This window comes from Pantherophis guttatus, chromosome 4 (assembly GCF_059756535.1).
Source record: "Pantherophis guttatus breed Tessera chromosome 4, ASM5975653v1, whole genome shotgun sequence".
Lineage (NCBI taxonomy): Eukaryota > Metazoa > Chordata > Lepidosauria > Squamata > Colubridae > Pantherophis > Pantherophis guttatus.
Genome location: NC_142066.1, coordinates 23,357,249 through 23,378,903, shown reverse-complemented (window position 1 = coordinate 23,378,903; position 21,655 = coordinate 23,357,249). Strand labels below are relative to the sequence as shown.

The following is a 21,655-nucleotide window of genomic DNA, read 5'->3' as shown; positions in this document are numbered from 1 at the left end:
CTGACCACATCAGACTACTGATTTTATTCTGTTTGTATAATCAGCTGTTTCAAGACTTTTTCACTAACACTGTTATCAAGCTGGGAATAGTTGCATATTTTATTTCTTAAGGAAAAACTTTACAATCTCTCTATTAAAGTACATTCTAATACTTTCATCACATTTCATTGAGGTCATTATGAATTTCATTTATGCCTTCTTGGGCATTATTTTCTTTCCCATCCACCGTTCTTAAGGTTTCCAACTGCCTCTTCATTGAAATACTGCAATAAATATATACTAGTCAATGTTCCTTTACTTTTCTCTACCCTGAATTTCATTTTGTTAGTTAGGGCCTCGGGAGGAATCAAAAGAAATACAAGATAGCATGGCTTCAAAGAGGATGCCATGATAGCTATCTTATCCATGTTGACCTTGCCACAGAAACTGCCGCTTTGACTCCACCCATTTTCTCTTTGAACTACCTACTTTCCCTCACATTCTGAGTGAACAGGCTCAATTGAAGCATCTGAGTTCAAAACAGTTGTCCCCCCTTGTTCAATAATGAGAACAATACAGCAATAATTATATAAGCATTAGAATGTGTTTATTTGCATGACACTGTGACTGATAAGAGTCACAAGAAGAAGGAGACATCCAAGTCATCTCTTCTGAGAGAGAATTTTGAAAGGGATAGATAAGAGCTGGACTTCCATCAAACAGGGCGGAGGGTGGCAATGAATGGCATAAAAGAGGCATCCACAAAGTAATCTGGTTTATCATCATCCAATCCAATGGCATCTCCACAAGCAGTGAGGACAGATGTCTTACAGCTCATGCTTGCAGATGTAAGCGTTGCGTTTCTGGCATGGGGAATCATTCCATTCTTTAAAACCTAAAACACAAAAGACAAGATGTCTGATATTTCTGCCCTAGCCATTCATTTTGGAAGATATATGGATGAGATGTCCTTGACATGGGTAGCCAATTAGAACATTTAGAACTACTGTACTTCCTTGAATATTCACTAGGCTGCCTAAAACATCTTCTGCAAAATACATGTCCAATCCATGGGCCTACTCGCTACGGCCAACTCTCTGCAGGACAAGAGTTGTCTTGAAGAAATGGTGGAATTGAATCATTAAAGCGGATATGCAGAAGGAGGGACAAAATGAAATGTGAATGACAAAAATTAAAAATGTTTTAATTATTTTAAATAATTAAATTGAATTGTTCAGTTTAATTTGTCCCATGGCAAGTTGACCGTGGTGAGTTGTGATTTGGCTCTGGAAAGTTGGCAATGGCAAGTTGGCTACAGTGAGTTGCCTGTGGTGAGTTGTCCCATTCCACCAACTCAGGGTAATTATTTTTGTCAATGAACTAGAAAATGTATTGACATGTATTACCAAATACAGTTACACAAATTTTTGAAGGAAGAAAGCTTAAAGACCTTTTCAGGTTTTAACATAGTAACCACAATACTCAACAAAAAAACCAACCAACCAAATGTGTACAATGAAACTATCTTATAAATCTGAGCAATGGACCATTAACTTGTAAAACATCTCCAAGTGGCATCCTATTTATAAAACTGATAAGGTCAAAACTAAGTTTTTGAACTTGGATGAGAACTATGATGGGCTTAACCATCAGGAAATTCAGTGAGCAGCTTGTCTCTTTATTTCTCAACCATGAGAATCATTGACCTACCTGTAGAAAGTCTCAGCTCCACACAGTGCTCAGCATTACCATAATTGTCTGGTTGACTTTTCATCCAGGCCTTGTAGTTGTAAGTTGACTCATCAGCCCACCTCCACCTTCCAGTCTATTGAAACAAAGACAGAGCAGATGATAGGGACAAGGAAGTAAACAGACTCTTTGATTCCATTGATTATGATCAGGAGAGCTACAAAGATTGGTTACAAATAATGGTTGATTATAAGCAATGCCTGTGTAGTGACTATGGTGAATTGAGTAGACAGTGGCCTCCACAACTGCTGTAGTAACTAACTTTGTAATATCCAAAGCATCTTGTAAAGGGTCATTTGATTTAATGAAATGACCAACTCTTTTTTTTAAAAGAAAAAACTCATTTATTTTTCTCTTCTTACCAGACTTTCTCAATGCGACTTAGTCACCACCATTGCAAACACGAAAGCATCTATGTTACCAGAGTTATTGTCTATGGAGGTAGACTATGTCTATGACTCTGTATTTTTTTCCCCTCTTGCACACCAGTTATAGACATTACAACTTACTTTGAGAAATTAATGGGGCAAGAGAGGCTCACCTGGCGGACATCCTGAAGACCAATCCATACATTGCTTAAGTCCTTTTGGTAAGTGGAGATATGCTCAGCCACCAGAAGAGTCTCAGCTTTGGTAAGGATAGAAGCGAGATGAGCTCCACGGCCATAGCTCTGGCACTCAATCTTGGAGTTTAGAGGGAGAGAAAAGCAGATAATCCTCTTGATAAGCTTTCATACACAACGTTGGGATATAGCAGAAGCCTATCAGTTTATGTTTGTGCTGTTTTAATATCTACAGTATAGTAAAATGCCTACACTGAAGATTCTGTGTTAGTGGATTGTACAATACTGTTATTGTATTATGTTTGTCAGATGAATCCTTATCCATGAAGCCATAAAGCCCAACTTTCTGCTCAATGCAAGAATCAAAATGAACACAACCCTGAAAGAGGGCTGTCAATCAGAAACAATTAAACAGAATCCACCATCTTTCTAAGTCTGGGTCATGGCACACCTATCTAACTGCTTTGTTAGGAAGTTTGTCCTAACATTGAATTGGAATCTGCCTTCAAATCCAGTTAACACTCTGAAACAAGGACAAATAGGCTGAAAAACAGCTTCTACCCCAGGGCAATAACCATACTGAATTCTACGGTATAGTGCAATATTAGGTTTTCAATTTCAATTATATAAAATGTAAAATGTTTGTGTTTTTATTTTTATAGTTATAATGTACACTGAAGATGGCATTAAGTTTTGTTGTACCATGTGCAATGACAATAAAGCAAACTAAACTAAGCTAAACTAAATGGGAGTGAACACGTCTTAGTTTCTTCTGTGTGATTCAGTTATTTGAAGAATTCTGCCCTCTAGTCTTCTTGTCTAAAGGTTAAATACAATATTTCCTTCAATCTTTCTCCATAAGGTTAACTTTTTAGTTGATGATCCTCATTACATTATCCTTTCCAGACTATATTAATCCTTTTTAAAATGTGGTTGCCAGAACAGGAGTCTAGTACTCAGTAAGGATTTCATCAAAGCGAAATAAAAGGAACAAGAACTTGTCATTATTTGGAAACAATGCTTCTGTTGATACAACATAAAATGATGTTGCCTATTTCTTTTTCCCAACCACTTTACCGATTATATTCTGTTTGCAATCAGCTATTCCAACACTTTTTCACCCATACAGCCTATAGTGTACATTTTGTTTCCTGAGGGAAAAACTTTGCAAGCTCCCTATTAAATTACATTTTATTATTTTCATTGCATTTCATTGAGATCATTTTGAATTTAATTGATGCCTTCTAGGATATTTTCCTTCCCATCCATCATGTAGGTCAACTCCAGCTTCCCCACCATCTCTTTATTGAAATCATAAATAATAATAAACTATTCAGTACTTCTTAACCTAAAGCGTTGTTAAACTCATGTTGTCATCACGTGATGCATCACAACTTTTTCCCCCTTTGCTATAATGGGGGTAGGCATGGCCAGTGCATGATGCATCTGGCTCGTAGGCTACAAGTTTGACACCCCTGACCTAGAGCATATATGCGTATTTATAGGCTACTCCTTTTGTACATGATGTGGCCCATTCACAAGTCAATCTGAACAATTTCCTTTTTTTTTTTTTGATACCATTGTTAGTTTTAAGTAAGACTGAGTCCTGATGCTTAAAAATCTACCAGTGAAGGTAGAATGCACGTGTAGTAATGGAAGCTTGCAGGATTTATTTATGAGATTATAACTGATTTCATCTCCAGCTCCATCATCTAGAAAGTCCCACTTTCAAAACAGGTACATTCAGAGGCAGATTTTTTTTAAAAAAAAAATTAAGATGCAGCTAAATTGTCAAAGAACTCAAATGTTGATCATGTATATAAAAAAGAGACAGAGTTTAGATCGTGGTGAAATCCAGCAGGTTCTAATAGGTTCTGGAGAACCAGTAGCGGAAATTTTGAGTAGTTCAGAGAACCGGCAAATACTACCTCTGGTTGGCCCCAGAGTGGGAAGAGAATGGAAATTTTGCAATATCCTTCCCCCAGGAGTGGGGGGAATGGAGATTTTGCAGTATTCTTTACCTGGAGTGGGGTGGGAATGGAGATTTTGCAATATCCTTTTCCTGCCACACCTTCCAAGCCACGCCCACAGAACTGGTAGGGAAAAATTTTGGATTTCACCCATGGCTTAGATGTCATTCTTGCAGCCACCATCTTAACTTTTTTTGAACTCTGTCATGGACACTTCTGTTGCCAGATGAAAGGAAGAGTAGCCAAGCATTCTTGTTTGAATACAGAGTGTTGGAGAGAAAGTAGCGAAGTTATGTTTTCTCCATTTCCCCCTCTGTTCATCCCCTTACCATACCACCATGTCCTTAACATCTCCAACCATCCAGAAAACCTGAAGGAGGGAACTGTAAAATTCTTCCATTAACCCCATTAAAGACCTGTGGAAGCCATGATGAAGTCTTAGAGACACACTGGTGGCTCATGGCTCACGGATCATTCACCAATGATGTACACAATCAACATTTGAGTTCTTTGCTCTGCGCCAGTGACTGAATAAAAGGAAAACACTGCTAAATCTAAATGTATGTATTATATATCATATCAATCTGCACTGATGAGACATCTTTCTTACCTCAGCTTCTTGCCAGGTCAATTTATGATCAAAATACGCATAACAGTTACCCTGATTTTGCAGCCATTCCCTGGCACAGGTGTCAGCTTCAGCTGCACAGAGACACAAGGATAGACAAAACAGGCATTGAATTAGTATTTTTTTTATTGCCCTCTCTTAAAGAAAGAAAATTCTATTTGATCATACAGATAATGTCTACAGATCACCATCCAATTTATTTGCTCTGAATACAAAATTGAATTGCCTTCAGAGCAGTGGTGAAATCCAATTTTTTTGTACTACTGGTTCTGTAGGCATGGCTTGGTGGGCATCGCTTGATGGGCATGGCAGAGGAAGGATACTGCAAAATCTCCATTCCCAGCCCACTCCAGGGGAAGGATATTGCAAAATCTCCATTCCCACCCCACTCTGGGGCCAGCTAGAGGTGGTATTTGCCAGTTCTCCAAACTACTCAAAATTTCCACTACCGGTTCTCCAGAACCTGTCAAAACCTGCTGGATTTCACCCCTGCGTCAGAGACTTACCTTCCAAAAAAGGATTGGCAATCAGGAGTCCAAGAAAACCAAGGCTGAAGTAGGTGAAGAGACCCATATTTTGGTTAACCTGCAAGGAAGAAACACGAGTAAGTTCATGAACTATGTTCATCTAATATCATGTTGCAAAAAGGAAAACTACAAGAGAGGTGAATTCTGTGCTCCATTTGGCTGGAACAGATAAGGAAAAACTTCACAGAAATTTGTTTTCTACTTTACCAATTTGCAAACTAGCTTGCTGCAAATGTAAGTGGACATATCGTGGGAAAACAATCAACAAATTCCCACACCAAAAATGTGACTTTCCTGATCATTGGTCATAATGAAGAATTTTAAACGATTTCATTACTATTGTCCTGACCTAGGCTTCCCAAGAGCATGAAGCAGACTCCTTGTCCTGACAAAAACCTGTTTTTATTAAGTTCCTATGAACTCTTTTCATTCACATCCAGCAAAGTCTTTCAAGGGAGAATTTATAGTCACAGACCTTATCTGGCTTGGAGAGCTGCCAGGCCGATATCTTCAAAACTTGGCAAGGAGTCACAAACCAATTAAGCGAACTAATTGTCTCCTGCAAACTCCACTCCCTTTCTCTCCTCTTTTGTTCCCTCTGGGAGGGGCCATTTATCGTCCACCTGTGGCCTTACTCCCAAGTTGACCCTTGTTCTTTAGCTATTCCCTTCGTCTGGCAGCTCTGCACATGCACACACTGGGAACAGGCTCCAGCTATTCATCTGCCTCAATGATGTCTGACTCCAAATGCAGCTGATAACTGGCATATGGCCCTGGCCCCTCTCTGCCTCCGATGCAGAGCCCTCATCAGAGCCTTCCTCAGACTCCAGGACTGGCCCATGTTCCTCCCTAACCTCTTCACTGTCCGAATGAGCTGCCAGCTCTGCTGGCCGCTGGCAGGCCACAACAACTATGTGATCCATGTGTTTCACACATTACAATGTTAGATGTATACTGAAACTGGGTGAGTAGGGAAGCCCATAGTTTCGTATTTGTTATCCAATCACCAATTATCATGGTCAGATTTCAAACCTGCAGAAAAAGGTCAACAAATGCACTCTCACTGAGACAAACGTACGAATTTCTGCCTCTATTGGAATTCTTATTAATTCTAATCCATCTTGATCTTGAATGCTAAACAAGATTAGAATAATTTAGGACTTGTATGAGGGACCATTAAGTGGAATCCAGTGCTGTAAACTAGTTTGGAAATCAGGATAAAAGAAACCCACCCACCCCCTGCCCAAAATCAATAGTAATTTCTTCTAAGCTGTTAAAGTTTCCCTTTGCACATATGTGCTAGTCATTCCCGACTCTAGGGGGTGGTGCTCAACTCTGTTTCAAAGCCGAAGAGCCAGCACTGTCCGAAGACGTCTCTGTGGTCATGTGGCCGGCCAAATGCCAAAGGCGCACGGAACGCTGTTACCTTTCCACAAAGCTGGTCCCTATTTTTCTACTTGCATTTTTTACATGCTTTCAAACTGCTAGATTGGCAGAAGCTGGGACAAGTAACGGGAGTCACAAGTCACCCCATTACACGGCACTAGGGATTCGAACCACTGAACTGCCAACTTTTCGATCAACAAGCTCAGCATCTTAGCCACTGAGCCACCACATCACTTACTTACTTACTTATAACCTTACTTACACCTTACTTACACCATGTCCAAGCTGTTACGAAGATACAATTATTTAATCATGTAGGAAACCCTCCCACCGAAGAATGAAATATTTTGGGAAATATTAAAAAGGCAAGATAAAATATTTCCCCTAAAGGAGAAATTTAAAAATCTTAAGGGAGGCAGAAACCAGCCCCAGTTTCCCTGCCCCAAGCAGAAACTGAGGAGGCCAGCTTTTAGAAATGCAGATTTGGTAATCCGTTCAGAAAGACTGGGTCAGTCAGGGAATTCCAAATAAGCAATTAGGAAGCTTATTTGAGAGCTTAGAAAGGGTTGAGAGGATTACTTCAGAGAAGCACCTAGGATTTGCATTTCCCCTTTTGCCTCTGGAGCCAGCCACGACCCCGTAGGAATCTGAGAACAGCCAATAGAATATTAAAGGACATGTTCTTGCACAGGAACAGGAAGCTCAACTACAAAACCCAAAGAATGTATAAAAACCCACCCACTCTAAACTCAATTTTTGTCAGCTGTCCCTGAATCACATGTAGTTGGTGGTTCTGCTTCATCAATAAAGGGTACCTTTCTTTCTCATCAGCCTCCATCCTCTATTTTATTTCCAGTGCCTTTCTCCCAGATTGAAACTGAACCAGGTGGATTTTCCTTCCAACAATCATGTATTCATTTAGTGGAGACTTCCCTTTCTCACTCAGATTTCCCACTCGGTTCTTCCTAGTGTTCTCTAAGGGGTCTTCAGCACCCTCAAAGGCCTGCACCAGCCTTCTTAACAAAAGCCATATAGATCGGGGTCTCCAACCTTGGCAACTTTAAGACTTGTGGACTTCAACTCTCAAAATTCCTCAGCCAGCAAAGCTGGCTGAGGAATTCTGAAAATTGAAGTCCACAAGTCTTAAAGTTGCCAAGGTTGGAGACCCCTGGTATAGATCAACTCTTCAGCCATTCACCTCGTGATGGTCTTCTCCTGGATGGATAGAAGTGGTGGACAGCTGAGCTGGATCCCTCTCGGTTGCTCCCTTGCTTTCTGAGAGGCTGTTATATAAACCCCAACTACACATGGTGCAACCCCAAGCGTGACCTCTGTCTTTCCAGGAAATTCTGGTTTCCTTTCCTCAGTTTTGCATATTCAAGGTTAAGATGAAAAGGTTAGAAAACAACCCGTTGCATTGCTCGGGGCAAAAAAGGGCAGTTTGGCTTCAATGGGGAAAGAATTATTGCAGAAAACAACCTTTAAAAATATAATCATAGTACAGTAATCATAAGAAAACTTTCACAAATACATTTCCCTCATTCGCTTACTATAAATTCGTTTGATTGCTAATTCATTTTTTTTTAATGCACTTTTTAAAGTGCATTTTAATGGAGAAAGTTAGCACATTGGGCAGTATAGTTTTCTTGCTCTCTTGTTTCTTTAAGTAATTTTATTTTAACTTTATGGTAATGGATTTCTTTAATTGTGTGTGATTTCTCTTGTACTGATCAATCCTTGTTAGATGATATTCCTGACATGATTTATATGAAGTATGATTATTCACTAGTGTGTGTTGGGGGGGGAGTGATTGTTACTATGTCTCAAAGCCAATCAGCCACAAGGCAACTAATTTCAGCTTAGAAATGAATAAATAAACCACTTTTTCCATTAACTTAATTCATTTTAGCTTTATTCTCTGTGGTTGCTGATTTTAGTTAGAGTTTGTGTATTTATTGTTCATTATTCTCAGAAACTGTTTCTAAATTTCTGATAAAATTTAGAAATCAATCAATAGTAATCAATGAAAATATTATAGTAAAATGGCATTTCTAAGTATGCCATTTATCCGAAAAGTAGATGTTAAACCCAAATTAAAGCCCTGGTTACCCTAAATGGAAATCTAAACTTATTTAAAATATTGGAAAATAAAATATATTGATAAATGCATTTGCAGTTATATTAACTTTTATTGTATAAGTACACTTTGACTTATGACAAATCACTTAGCAACTATTCAAAGTTACTGTTGGAAATAAAATCCAGTCTGATTCCAAGCCAGGAGAAAGATGCAGGAAACATGAATTTGGAGGCAAGCTGCAATTGGAAAGGAGGTCTCTGTTTATTTAGGAATTAGAAAAGAAGTGACACAGCAATCAGTTCTGTGACAGCTAACAAAACAGTCTGGTGAGTGGATGTGTTTAGGATGTGATGGCTAACCTTTTTGCCGTCGCGTGCCAAAAGTGGGGGGAACATGGGGGGGTCGTGCACGTGTGTGCCCACACCCATAATTCAATGCGTCCCGCCCCGCCCCCGCATGCATGCGCATGTGACCCCCCCCCCGTGCTCCCCCTGCTTTTGGCATGCAATGGCATGGTGGGCCCGGTACGCCTGTTTTTCGCCCTCCCCAGGCTCCAGGGGCTTTCTAGGAGCCTGGGGAGGGTGAAAACAGCCTTCCCCACCCCCCGGGGGCCCTCCGGAGGCCGGAAACAGCCCATTTCCTGACTTCCGGTGAGCCCGGAAGGCCCAAAAATCAGCTGGCCAGCCCATGCATGTGCACTGGAGGTGAGCTAGGGCAATGCTCGTGTGCCCACAGATATGGTTCCACGTGCCACCTGTGGCACACATGCCATAGGTTCACCATCACGGTTCTAGATCTTTGTGATTTAGCTTCCCAGGTTTGTTGTGAAATGTACTTTAATCTGTGTTTGAGTGTGCCCTTTTAATATTCTAATTGTTGTTGCCTGACTCCTATTGTATCTGAGAGGCCATGCCCTGTCCTTGGTGGCGGGAAATGTAAATTCTAGGTGTCTTTTGTCTCTCTGATCAATTCCACCCTTCTGTGGGGGCTGTAGCTGAAGGTGTTTTGTTTATGAATGGACCAGTGTGTGAAACAAAATACCCTTTCACAGACATCGGCCACTTGAGTGGTTTTACTTCACGGAAGCCTTTTCTCTGTCGGGGGGCGGATGGACATTGCTAATATGGGGGGTTTCTTATATTAGAAAAGGGGGGTGGGGATTCTCCCTACAATATGATGGACCTCCCCAGGACGAATGACAATCCAGATTCAGAATTCTGATAGCTGGCAGATGCCCCCACCCCCATGGTCACATGATCAAATTTGGTAGCTCAGCAAAAGGCCTGGATTTACATCCATTTGCAATGTCCCACAGTCTTGTGATCATTGTTTACAACATATATTTTTTTTTTGCAAGAAACAGCAATTTACTTCTGTTTTCCAGCAAAAAACATTAAGTGAACCCATTGTGGACAATGGGTTCACTTAACCACAGGGGTTGCTTAACAACCATTGTGATTCACTTAAGGACCACTGCAAAAAGGTCTTAAAATCAGGCGCAGTCACATGGTGACCGCTTAAGGACTAAATTACTTATGATTATAATTCTGGGCTCAATTATAGTTGTAGGTCAAGAACTACCGTGTTTCCCAGAAAATAAGACCCTGTCTTATTTTTTTTTTTTGAACTCTGAAATAAGTACTTGGCCTTATTGCCTTGTGCTCAAAAGCCTGATTGGGCTTATTATCAGGGGATGTCTTATTTTGGGGGAAAACAGGATATATGTATAGCCTGGGGGCAACATCTGGAAAAGATCAGGGGGATTTTTATTAAGTATCTCCTCCCAGACTGCATCTTCAAGCAGTGGTGGTGGAAAATTGGAAATGCTTAAAAAAAACCCAAAAAGTTAAAATGATGGTGGAAACATTTCCAAAGGATTTTTAGCAGCTTTACCTTTAATGCTATACTTTTTTTTTTTTTTTTTTTTTTACTGTAAGAAATTTTAATTGTGGCAGGGAAGGTAAATCTACAAATCAAGTATAGCTCTGGGGGGGATGACTTGTACAAGCTTCATTAAGAGTAATTTTAATTTTTTTCTTCCGGTGACGTAAATGCCTAAAAGTCTAAAAGGAGCAGAAATTTTGCAAGACCACAAGTCAAAATAAACGAGGGCAGTCCCAAACCCCAAGAAACACGGAAGCGCGTGTGAGTTTTTTTCCTCCTTGAAATGAGATCTTTGCAACGCCGCCGTTGCAAAGTATGGGAAGACACCGATTTGAATGTCATCTCCTCTGATGACATTTTGACAATGGTCTTTGCTGCTCCGGCACAGCCTATCAATGGATTTCAGAGCATTTTCCTTCCTGGATTGAGACAGACTGGTTGTGCTTAAGCAGAAGAGGCAGGTCAAATGTCAGCTGGTTGATACATTAGTGCACCAAAGAATTGCAACACAAAAGTTGCAACGTGGAGCATTGTTCCTTTTTCTTCAAAAATATTCAAACCTATATCTATCTGTTTATCTCTAACCATCATCTCCCTCCGTCCATCCGTCTGTCCGTCTGTTGGTCTGTCCATCGGTTGGTCTGTCTCTCAATCTGTCGATCTGTCCATCCATCTATCCATCTATCCATCCCTATCTATCTATCTATGGATATAGCTAGCTATATCCATCATCCATCCATCCATATCTATCTATCTATCTATCTATCTATCTATCTATCTCCATCTATCTATCTATCTCCATCCATCCATCCATCTATATCTATCTACCTACCTACCTACCTACCTACCTACCTATCTATCTATCTATCTCCATCCATCCATCCATATCTAGCTAGTTAGCTAGCTTGCAAGCTAGCTAGCTATATCCATCCACCCATCCATCCATCCATCCATCCTTCTATCTATCTCTATCCATCCACTGATCAATCTGAGGGGTCCTTGGTGCAAAGCGTGCGATCACCGAACCGGTTGTAAACTGGAAGAATCCCATCACTGTCCATAAATTAATATGGTTTTAAGTAAGGTTATCTAGTTAAGAGACAATATCAGGGTGAAATGCGCCCGGTTTGGACCAGATCGCCCGATCCGGTAGCAATGGCGGCGGGTGGTTCGGAGAACCGATAGCAAAAATCCCTGCCCCACTCCTCATGCCCAGCTAAGCCACGCAATCATTAAAGGCTTTTTTTATTATTTCTAAAAGCATTTTTTCTACAACCTCTTCGGCCGAAAAAATACTTTTAAAAGTAAAAAAAAAGCCTCTGATGATCGTGCGGCTCAGCTGGGATCATCAGAGACTTTTAAAAGCATTTTTTCTACAACCTCTTCAGCCAAAGAAAGGGGAAAAAAATGCCTTTAAAAGCCTCTGATGATCCCAGCTGAGTTGTCTGATCGTTAGAGGCTTCTAAAAGCATTTTCTTTACAACCTCTTCAGCCAAAGAGGTTGTAGAAAAAATGTTTTTAAAAGAAAAAAAAGCGTCTGATGATCAGGCAACTCAGCTGGGATGAGGTCCGAAGAGGTTGTAGAAAAAATGCTTTTAAAAGTTTTTTTTAAAAAACTTTTAAAAAAAGTTGGCCACGCCCACCCAGTCACATTACCTCCCCCCCACCAAGCCACACCCACAGAACCGGTCATAACAAATTTTACATTTCACCACTGGACAGTATGCTTTACCTGATGGAATGAGGGTTCTGAGAAATATTTGCATTAGGAACAGATCTGATTTTTTATTTGTTTCTAATATCATGCATGAATTGATAATCACCATCATGCCTGAGAACCGTATATCAAATGAGAATATGAGGAGCGATTTTTCATTATTTTGCTTCCAAAACTAACAGAGTTGTCCTTGGCCAGACTTCTTTTTCAAAGAAAAGTGCTCTAAGGCAGCTGAAAGACTTGGTCTCCAGAACTTTCTTCCTTCTCAACAGAGAACAATATTTGTAACTCCGGTGTTGAAATGAGGGATCTCTCAGCTTGGTTGTTTCCTTGCAGATGTTTATCACCCAGGTTAGGTTGCACTTCTCTTGCAAGGGAACATTAGATGAACCCCACTCTGAGTCTGCAATTCAAGTTTCCTTCATCCTTGAAGAAGGAGGAAAAAGAGACGTCTTACCTAATGTAGGTAGGTAAGCGGATCCAGCTGGATGATCACTGAACGGCCCTCTTTATTTGTAAGAAAGGAAATGTGCTTGTTTAAGGGAAGCCAATTAACCAGATGAAAGGCAGAGTATTCCTTTGAAGTAGAAACATTCACAAACATTCAGTTGTCAGAGATAAGAAACATTTGGTGATATACAGTATGAAAGTTAAAGAGATCAAGTATGACCACATGTAATATTAACAAGAGATAATTTGAATCTATGCTTCAGTAATTGGCAAAAAGAATTATGACTGTTGGCAAAGAATAAATAAAACAGTAATTAGGAAGTGTCAATTAAATATGACAAATGTATATGATCACATAAACTGCTGAGTTAACAGAATCCTTTGTCTAGAAGGGTATAAAAACCATTGTAGCTAATTTCTGTCTTTGTTCAATGCTTCATGTACAGAGCTTTGAACCTATTGCGCAATATACATTGTCTCTGATTAACCCAGAAAAGTTGTGTTGGTCTTATTAAATCTACAACACACCCGCTTCCACTTTGTCTTCTTGAGATTCTGAGGCCTAGTTCTTTTCTACTAAGTGAGCCCAAATAATAAATCCCAAATTTCAACATTTGAAATTTGCATAGTCGGTAAACAGTTCTAAACAAATTACCTCCATCTTCCCATGCATCTGTTTAATCAAAATTACTTTAATCAGAAAATATTAGTAATCAAACTATAATTATAGATATTATGACCAGTGGTGGGATTCACATTATGTTGCTTTTTGCACATGCACGCATGCCTTCCTTGCATGCACCCGGCCTTCCACATATGTGTTTTGCTCACGTGCATGCCTTCTGCACAGGCACCCAGCCTCAAAAATGTGCCTAAGTAGGATGGCATAGAGCCTGGGCAGGTGGGCAGGCCCGGCTGAATTCCAACTCTGATGATGACCCTTCATAGTAAACCTCCTCTGGGAACTGGCTTAATCTCCTTCTTAGCCAGCTAAACAAGTGTAACTATTTGTATCTGTTGTGAAATAAATTACAAAGAGCTAGTTTGGTCTAGAGGTAAGGCACCAGGCTAGAAAACTAGCAGACTATCTTGTCTTGCTTTAGGCATGAAAGCCAGCTGGGTGACTTTGGGTCAGTCACATTCTCTCAACCCACAACATAATAGGCAACAAGGCCACCAATCAACTAATGGATCATCATTCAGTTGATCCAAAAAATTAAAATCCTTCATTTTCAGAAGTGTGTGTCTGTGTGTCTGTGTGTGTGTGAAAGAGAGACGGAGGAGAGACACAGAGATATGAGATAGATAGATAGATAGATAGTCAGACAGACAGACAGACAGACAGACAGCAGATATAGAAAGAAAGAAAGAAAGAAAGAAAGAAAGAAAGAAAGAAAGATTGATAGACAGATAGATATAGAAAGAAAGAAAGATAGATAGATAGATATAGAAAGAAAGAAAGATAGATAGATAGATGATAGATAGATGATATAGATAGATGATAGATAGATAGATAGATAGATAGATAGATAGATAGATAGATAGATAGATAGATAGATAGATAGGAATGTTAGAAAAGGTAATAGTTGAGATTGTGATATGTGGAAGGCATTGACTGTAATAAATGAGATTAATTAAGGAAATATAAAATAATGGAAAATTATATGGATGTATGAATGAACTGAAATAAGATTTAGAAATATGAATAAATTTAATATATGAGACTATAAAAGTTGGAATATTTTTAATTGTAACTAGAGAAATTGTAACAATTGGAATATTTTTAAATGCAATTTTGGAATCTAATAAAAAAAAAGTGGAAATGATATTGTACGATGAATTAATTAGACTTGTGAAATTAGAAAGGATTAAGGTATAAATGCATATATTTGACAAAGTAATTGAAAATTAGAGTGAAATTTTAAGGAAATGTATTGTACAAAATAATTTAATAAGAAAAGATTTTTATCAAGATGTTGGATTCTATTATTTGGAATAGTTGACAATGGAAAACATTTGTGATTACAATAAGGGAATTCAAGGAAATATTAGGAATTACATTATGTTGTGAGAATTTAAATTTAAGGAGTTTAACTTAGAGACAAGAAGAGAAAAATTGAATTTTATTAAGGCTAGAGGTTAGGATGAAGAGTAATATTGGTTTATAAAAACTAGAGAGAATAAATACTATGGCAAAAAGGGAATATATAAAATTGTGTTGGAGGTGATTAAAGATTGTTTAACTTTGTGAACCGGCCAATATTCTGTTCAGAAAAAATATATTGTATGTGTGCTTGTGTAAAAAATAAAAAAAAACTTTTTTAAAAAAAAGATAGATAGATAGATAGATAGATAGATAGATAGATAGATAGATAGACAGACAGACAGACAGACAGACAGACAGACAGACAGACAGACAGACAGACAGATACCAGGTTTTCCCGAAAATAAGACTGCCACTGCCCAACTTCTTCTGAGGCTGCTCCTAGCCACTCACAGCCAGATGCCACATGGCACATCGCACCAATGCTGCCATTCACAATAGGCCACTGTGTGGCTTGTCGTGCCGTTGCTCATGCAAGCTGCAGCACCGGCGCAATGCACCACATGGCCTCCTGCCACGAATGGAGGCACCGGCACGATGTGCCACATGGAAGAAGTCAGGCAGCAGTATGACAAGTGTTGGGGTGTTGGAGGCCTGGCTGTGGGGGTCCTAAGGTAAGTGGGTGCAGGGCATGTGGAGCAGCTCCACCCCACCCCACCCCCATCCTAGCTTGATTTTTAAGCATGTGCCTTGTCCTACCTCATACAACCAGACAGTGGGATAGAGTGGATGGGGTCTTAAATAGAGCTTATTTTTGTGGTAGGGCTTATATTAGGCACACATATTTTCTGGAAAACACGGTAGAAGATAGATAGATAGATAGATAGATAGCTAGATAGATAGATAGATAGATAGATAGATAGATAGATAGATAGGCAGGCAGGCAGGCAGGCAGGCAGGCAGGCAGGCAGACAGACAGACAGACAGACAGACAGACAGATATTGTAGATAGGTACATATTAGAGAGAGACTGTAGATGATAGATAGATAGATAGATAGATAGATAGATAGATAGATAGATAGATAGATAGATAGATAGATAGATAGATATTGTAGATAGGTACATATTAGAGAGAGAGAGACGATAGATAGATAGATAGATAGATAGATAGATAGATAGATAGATAGATAGATAGATGATAGATAGATAGATAGATAGATAGATAGATAGATAGATAGATATTGTAGATAGGTACATATTAGAGAGAGACTGTAGATAGATAGATAGATAGATAGATAGATAGATAGATAGATAGATAGATAGATAGATAGATAGATAGATAGACAGACAGACAGACAGACAGATAGATAGATAGGGGAGAGAGAGAGAGAGAAGATAGATAGATAAGACGATCAGATTGTTGGGTCACTTAAATGTCAGCGCAAATGGGAAAAAAAAGAACTTATTTGCAGGAATAAATAAAAGAAAAGAAAAGAAAAGAACATAATGTTCAAAGTTACAACAGCCCTGAAAAACGTGACTTGTGACCATTTTTCACAGTCACAACCTTAGCAGCATCCCCATGGTCATGTGATCAAAATTCAGAGGGTTGGCAACTGACTCGTATTTATGACGGTTGCAGTATCCCGGGGTCCTGTGATCACTTTTTGTGACCTTCTGACAAGCAAAGTTAATGGGGAAGCCAGATTTGCCTTTGGTACTAACTTAGCAACTGCAGTGATTCACTTAATAATGTGGCAAGGAAGATCGTAAAATGGGCAAAATTTAACAATGGAAAATTGGGGCTCAATTGTGGTCTAAGTCAAGGACATTCCTTAATAGATCTAATTATCTCCCTTAAAATAAATATTCTATGCTTAGCTATACTAAGTCCATATTCTATATCCTAGTCAGTGATATTATGAGCAATTTTCATCTTGAATTGGACCTGCTGCTATTTAATGACTCACTATCCTTTCAGCCTTCAACATAGGCTCAGGAGCACATGCTGTCACAAGACTTCCTGCTGCTCTTCTGTTTTAAGAGTGCTTGGTTTTTAACAACAACTGCAGCAAATAAAAATTGGATGTGACTCATCACCATTGGCACCAGAACTTCCATCTCTAAGGAATGCAGTCACTAAGTGACTCACTTAGTGACTGCATTGCTTAGAGATGGAAGTTCTGGTGCCAATGGTGATTGTAAGCCGAGTACATTTCAGAATTTTCCATCTTGGTGATACAATAATCTTACTGTAGATCCTTCAGATCTTCCAATGATGCACTCATTGCCACTGTAAATGAATCCATCTCCCTTTCTGCTGATCATCATCTTCTCTTCTTTCCATCCTTCCCAGCTTTAGGACCTTCTCCAGAAAGCCGGATCTTTGCATAATGTGCCCAAAATAGGATAATCTAATTTGTGTCTCAAGTTGTTTCAGATTCTACTTTTTTTCTTTCCTTGGCTGATATAAATCCATAATAAAAACAACCTTGATTGACCTAGCTAGTCTAGTGAAGAGAAGGACATGATAGCAGTGTTCCAATATTTGAGGAAAGATTGAGGGGAAAAGAAGGGGACGACGGAGAATGAGATGGCTGGATGGAGTCACTGAAGCAGTAGGCATGAGCTTAAATGGACTCCAGAGCAGTGGTGAAATCCAAATTTTTTTACTACCTGTTCTATGGGCGTGGCTTGGTGGGCTTGGTGGGCGTCGTGTGGCTTGGTGGGTGTGGCTTAGTGAGAGTGGCAGGGGAAGGATACTGCAAAATCTCCATTTCCTTCCCACTCCAGGGGAAGGATACTGCAAAATCCCCATTCCCATCCCACTCCTGGGGGAAGGATATTGCAAAATCTCCATTCCCACTCCCACCCCACTGTGGGATCAGCCAAAGGTGGCATTTGCTGGTTCTCCAAACTACTCAATTTTTCCACTACTGGTTCTCTGAACTGCTTTAAATTTCCACTATCGGTTCTCCAGAACCTGTCAGAACCTGCTGGATTTCCCCCCTGCTCCAGAGGATGGTAGCTTTAAGCAGAACAAGATGCCGCGACCACCCCTGCAAACAATGCTTTGAATAAAACATTGGATTTGGAAGCAGGCTGAGCAAAGCCAGGAGAGATCAGATTTGCAAGTACTAAACTTTAACTCTAAATGTGTATTACTTCCTTCTGAGTTATTAAGGGAAGAAAGTGAAAGCAAGATGGCGATTGAGTTTTAATGGGGCGTGAAAGTGAAAGTTAAAAGGAAAGTTTCGTTTAGCGCTGGCAGCCCCTGTTTAAAACTAGAGATTTTGCTTTGAAAGAAAGAAGATTTAAAGGCTAAAAGGACTATAGAAGTGAATTTAAAAAAGGATTGATATTATTTAAGGACTGGAAATTTTTGGACTTGGTGGATTTGTTGTTCTGGTTGCTGAATAAATTCAAATTGAAAACTACAAATGGCTTCAAAACAAATAAAGACTGTTGCCTCTAAAAGCGCTGGGAGCTCATCAGCTCAAACGTCCAAATTGCAATCTCTCTCTGTTCCAACGGAACTACCAACATTAACACTTGAAATGTTACAGGACATCAAATGCGAAATTATTTAAGCATAATTATGATTCGTTGTGGCAAAAAATACAGAGAGAGATGGAAAATTGGAAAAAATTACAATTATCTTTGTTGGGAAGAATAGCAGCAGTAAAAATGAATGTTTTGCCTAAGTTTTTATTTCTTTTTCAAATGATACCAATACTTAAAAAAGATGAAAATTTGAATATATGACAGAAGGGTATTAATAATTTTGTTTGGGCAAGAAAGAGACCGAGAATAAAGCAAAAAATAATGCAGGATATACGTGAAAGAGGAGGTCTCAAAATGCCCAATTTAAGACTATATTATGAGGCAGCTGCCCTATCAGCAATTAGTGATTGGAGCAATTCAACAGAAGAAAGAATATTGAATATTGAGGGATATGATTTGGTTTACGGTTGGCATGCTTATTTATTATATGATAAGAAAGTTGATAGGACTTTTAAAAGTCACATATTAAGGAATGCTTAATTGCGTGTCTGGGAAAAGTATCAGTATAAATTAAATGATAAGTTACCAATGTGGGCAATACCCAGACACGCGATAGAGAACATAAGTGTAGAGCAAAAACAAGATGTGACTACATATAAAGAGCTTCTTAATAAGGAAAGAGGTATACTACAATTAAAATCTTTGAATTAATTAAGAGAAGAAAAGATAATTCAAACATGGTTTCAGTATGGACAGCTGCAAGCTAGATGGAGAGAAGATCAGAAAACTGGTATTTTGCAGAATGAGGAGAACTTGGTAAAACAAATTAGAGACCAAAGTCAAATGCATATAAAAAGGTGTATAATGCGTTGGTAGAAATAGATTCAGAAACGGAGTAAGTTAGGGACTGTATGATAAAATGGGCACAAAATATTGAAGAACCAATAATGATGGAAACGTGGGAAAAAATATGGGTTAGAAATGTAAAGTTTACGCAAGCCCAAAACTTAAGAGAGAATTTTTATGAAATGTTTTATAGATGGCATCTAGATCCTAAAAAGCTAGCCTGTATGTATCCAAGTTTGCAACCTAAGTGTTGGAGATGTGACTGTGATGATGCCACCTATTATCATATATGGTGGACATGTAAAAAAATTAAGGCATTTTGGATAAAAATATGGTGGATTATCCAAAATATTCTCAAGAAGAAGATAAAATTCACTCTTTCTGTTGGGTATAATTACAGATTGTACGGTTATAGAGACTAAATTGATTTTAAATTTAATAACAGCAGCCAGACTTTTGGTGGTGCAGTATTGGAAGAAGGAAGAATTACCTACTATTGAAGAATGGACATCAAAAGTACTGAATTTAGCAGAGATGGCAAAAATTTCAGCATACTTGAAGGACCATTCAAATGAAAGATATATATCGGAGAAGATGGATTGACTATATTCAAAACAAATATCGGACTAAAAAGTTTCAAAGAGCTTATGAATGAAACTAAAGTTATTTTTTCTTTTTGAATTATGTTTTGTTAGTTGAAAGGGGAGTTAAAGAGCAAGAGGGAGTTTGGAGTCTATAGAAAGTTAGCATATTTTAGTTTATGTTTGTTAAATGTTATACCCTGTATTTGCTCTGGGAAGTCCGGGGTGGGGGTGGGGGGAGGGGATGGAGGGAGAGGGGGGAGGAGGGAGGAGGGATGGGTGGTGGGTGGAGGAGGGATGGGGGGGCGGGTCGAGGAGGGATGGGGGGAGGAGGGATGGGAAAAATTGTTGTAATATTTGATAAAACTTTTTAATAAAAAACAAAAAGTACACCTATGAATTACTTGCATGTTAAGATAATAGTATGATCTTGGGTTGCTTATTTAGCAGCAAAGCTAAATAAAGCTGATAGTATGTTTAAGATGCCATGCTAAAACAACGTGGCACAGGGAGGAATCTTATCCAGCACCAACATAGAAGTGAAGTCAGCTCAACCTCAAAATGAGAATGTTGGCCCACAATTATTAAGTCTATTTCTTACAGCAAGAATTTTGATTACAGCAACCACAGAAACATATTGGAAGGGAGGAAAATCTGTCACTCCTATCTGTCATCACCCATCACTGAACAGAATGGAATTTGCCAGCTGTCATTTAACAACAACAAAAAAAAGCTTCTAGTCCTCATGCTGACACAGACGCTTGGCAATGTGTGAAAGCCTCTAGCAATTTCTGGAAGTTCTTTGCCACTGCATGGAAGCACTTCTGGTATTTCCTGTTGTTTTCTTTCCTGCTGGTAACAAATACCCCTTGATCTCCCTCTGGATTCTTGGCTTCCTTAATTGATATTCAGAGACGGTGCCAGAGGAGGCAGGAGCATTTTAACACAAGGTGGGTTATGAGATTTGTCTGGATTGTTTAAAAGTGTAAATTGGTGGGGTTACCATCCTTTGGTGGCAGGGATGAATAAGAGATGGCACTAGACTTTTAGAAAAAAAGAGGATTAACATCCTTTCTCAAATTCATTTTTTCCCCCAAAGAATCTAAAATGTAAAAGCTTTTTAAATAAATAATTGCAAACCTTTATGGATTTTCCCAGCTTAACAATGGAGATATAGAGAGAGGTGATAGGATAGATAGATAGATAGATAGATAGATAGATAGATAGATAGACAGACACAGACAGACAGGCAGGCAGGCAGGCAGGCAGACAGACAGACGGTGGATGGATGGATATAGAAAGAGAGAGAGAGATGAGAGACAGACAGACAGACAGACAGACAGACAGACAGACAGATAGATAGATATGGGTGGGTGGGTGGGTAGGTAAGTGGGTGGGTGGATGGATGGATGGATGGATGGATAGAGACAGAGAGATAGAGATGATAGAGAGAATGATAGATAGATAGATAGATAGATAGATAGATAGATAGATAGATGGATGGATGGATGGATGGATAGATAGATGATGTATGGATACAGAAAGAGAGAGATGAGAGACAGACAGACAGACAGATAAATAGATATGGGTGGGTGGGTCAGTGGGTGGGTGGATGGGTAGGTAAATGGGTGGTTGAATGGACGGATGGGTGGATAGAGAGACAGAGAGATAGAGAGAGATAGATGAGAGAGAGAATGAGAGATGATAGATAGAGATAGATAGATAGATAGATAGATAGATAGATAGA

At 39.2% G+C, this 21,655-nt stretch overlaps 2 protein-coding genes across 3 annotated transcripts in view; one reads left to right on the top strand and one right to left on the bottom strand.

The window, feature by feature from the left end:
• Window positions 1–564: 564 nt before the first annotated feature.
• On the bottom strand, window positions 565–5,493 carry LOC117662265 (C-type lectin Cal-like). Its single transcript, XM_034411591.3, has 5 exons — window positions 5,395–5,493; window positions 4,871–4,962; window positions 2,270–2,410; window positions 1,690–1,804; window positions 565–874 (listed from the first exon to the last, which is right to left on the bottom strand). Exons 1-5 carry the CDS (start codon window positions 5,459–5,461, stop codon window positions 807–809), a joined length of 483 nt encoding a protein of 160 aa, XP_034267482.1. The 5' UTR covers window positions 5,462–5,493; the 3' UTR covers window positions 565–806.
• A 15,258-nt stretch (window positions 5,494–20,751) lies between these two features.
• RNASE12 (ribonuclease A family member 12 (inactive)) overlaps window positions 20,752–21,655 on the top strand; it is a 2,438-nt gene continuing 1,534 nt past the window's right edge. Inside the window, exon 1 of one of the 2 annotated variants that reach the window (XM_034411589.3) lies at window positions 20,752–20,858. The gene's annotated coding sequence lies outside the window, so the exon portion shown is untranslated. Of the gene's footprint in view, window positions 20,859–20,929; window positions 21,018–21,655 lie in introns of those variants that run through there. The other variant, XM_034411590.3, reaches the window with a different exon arrangement.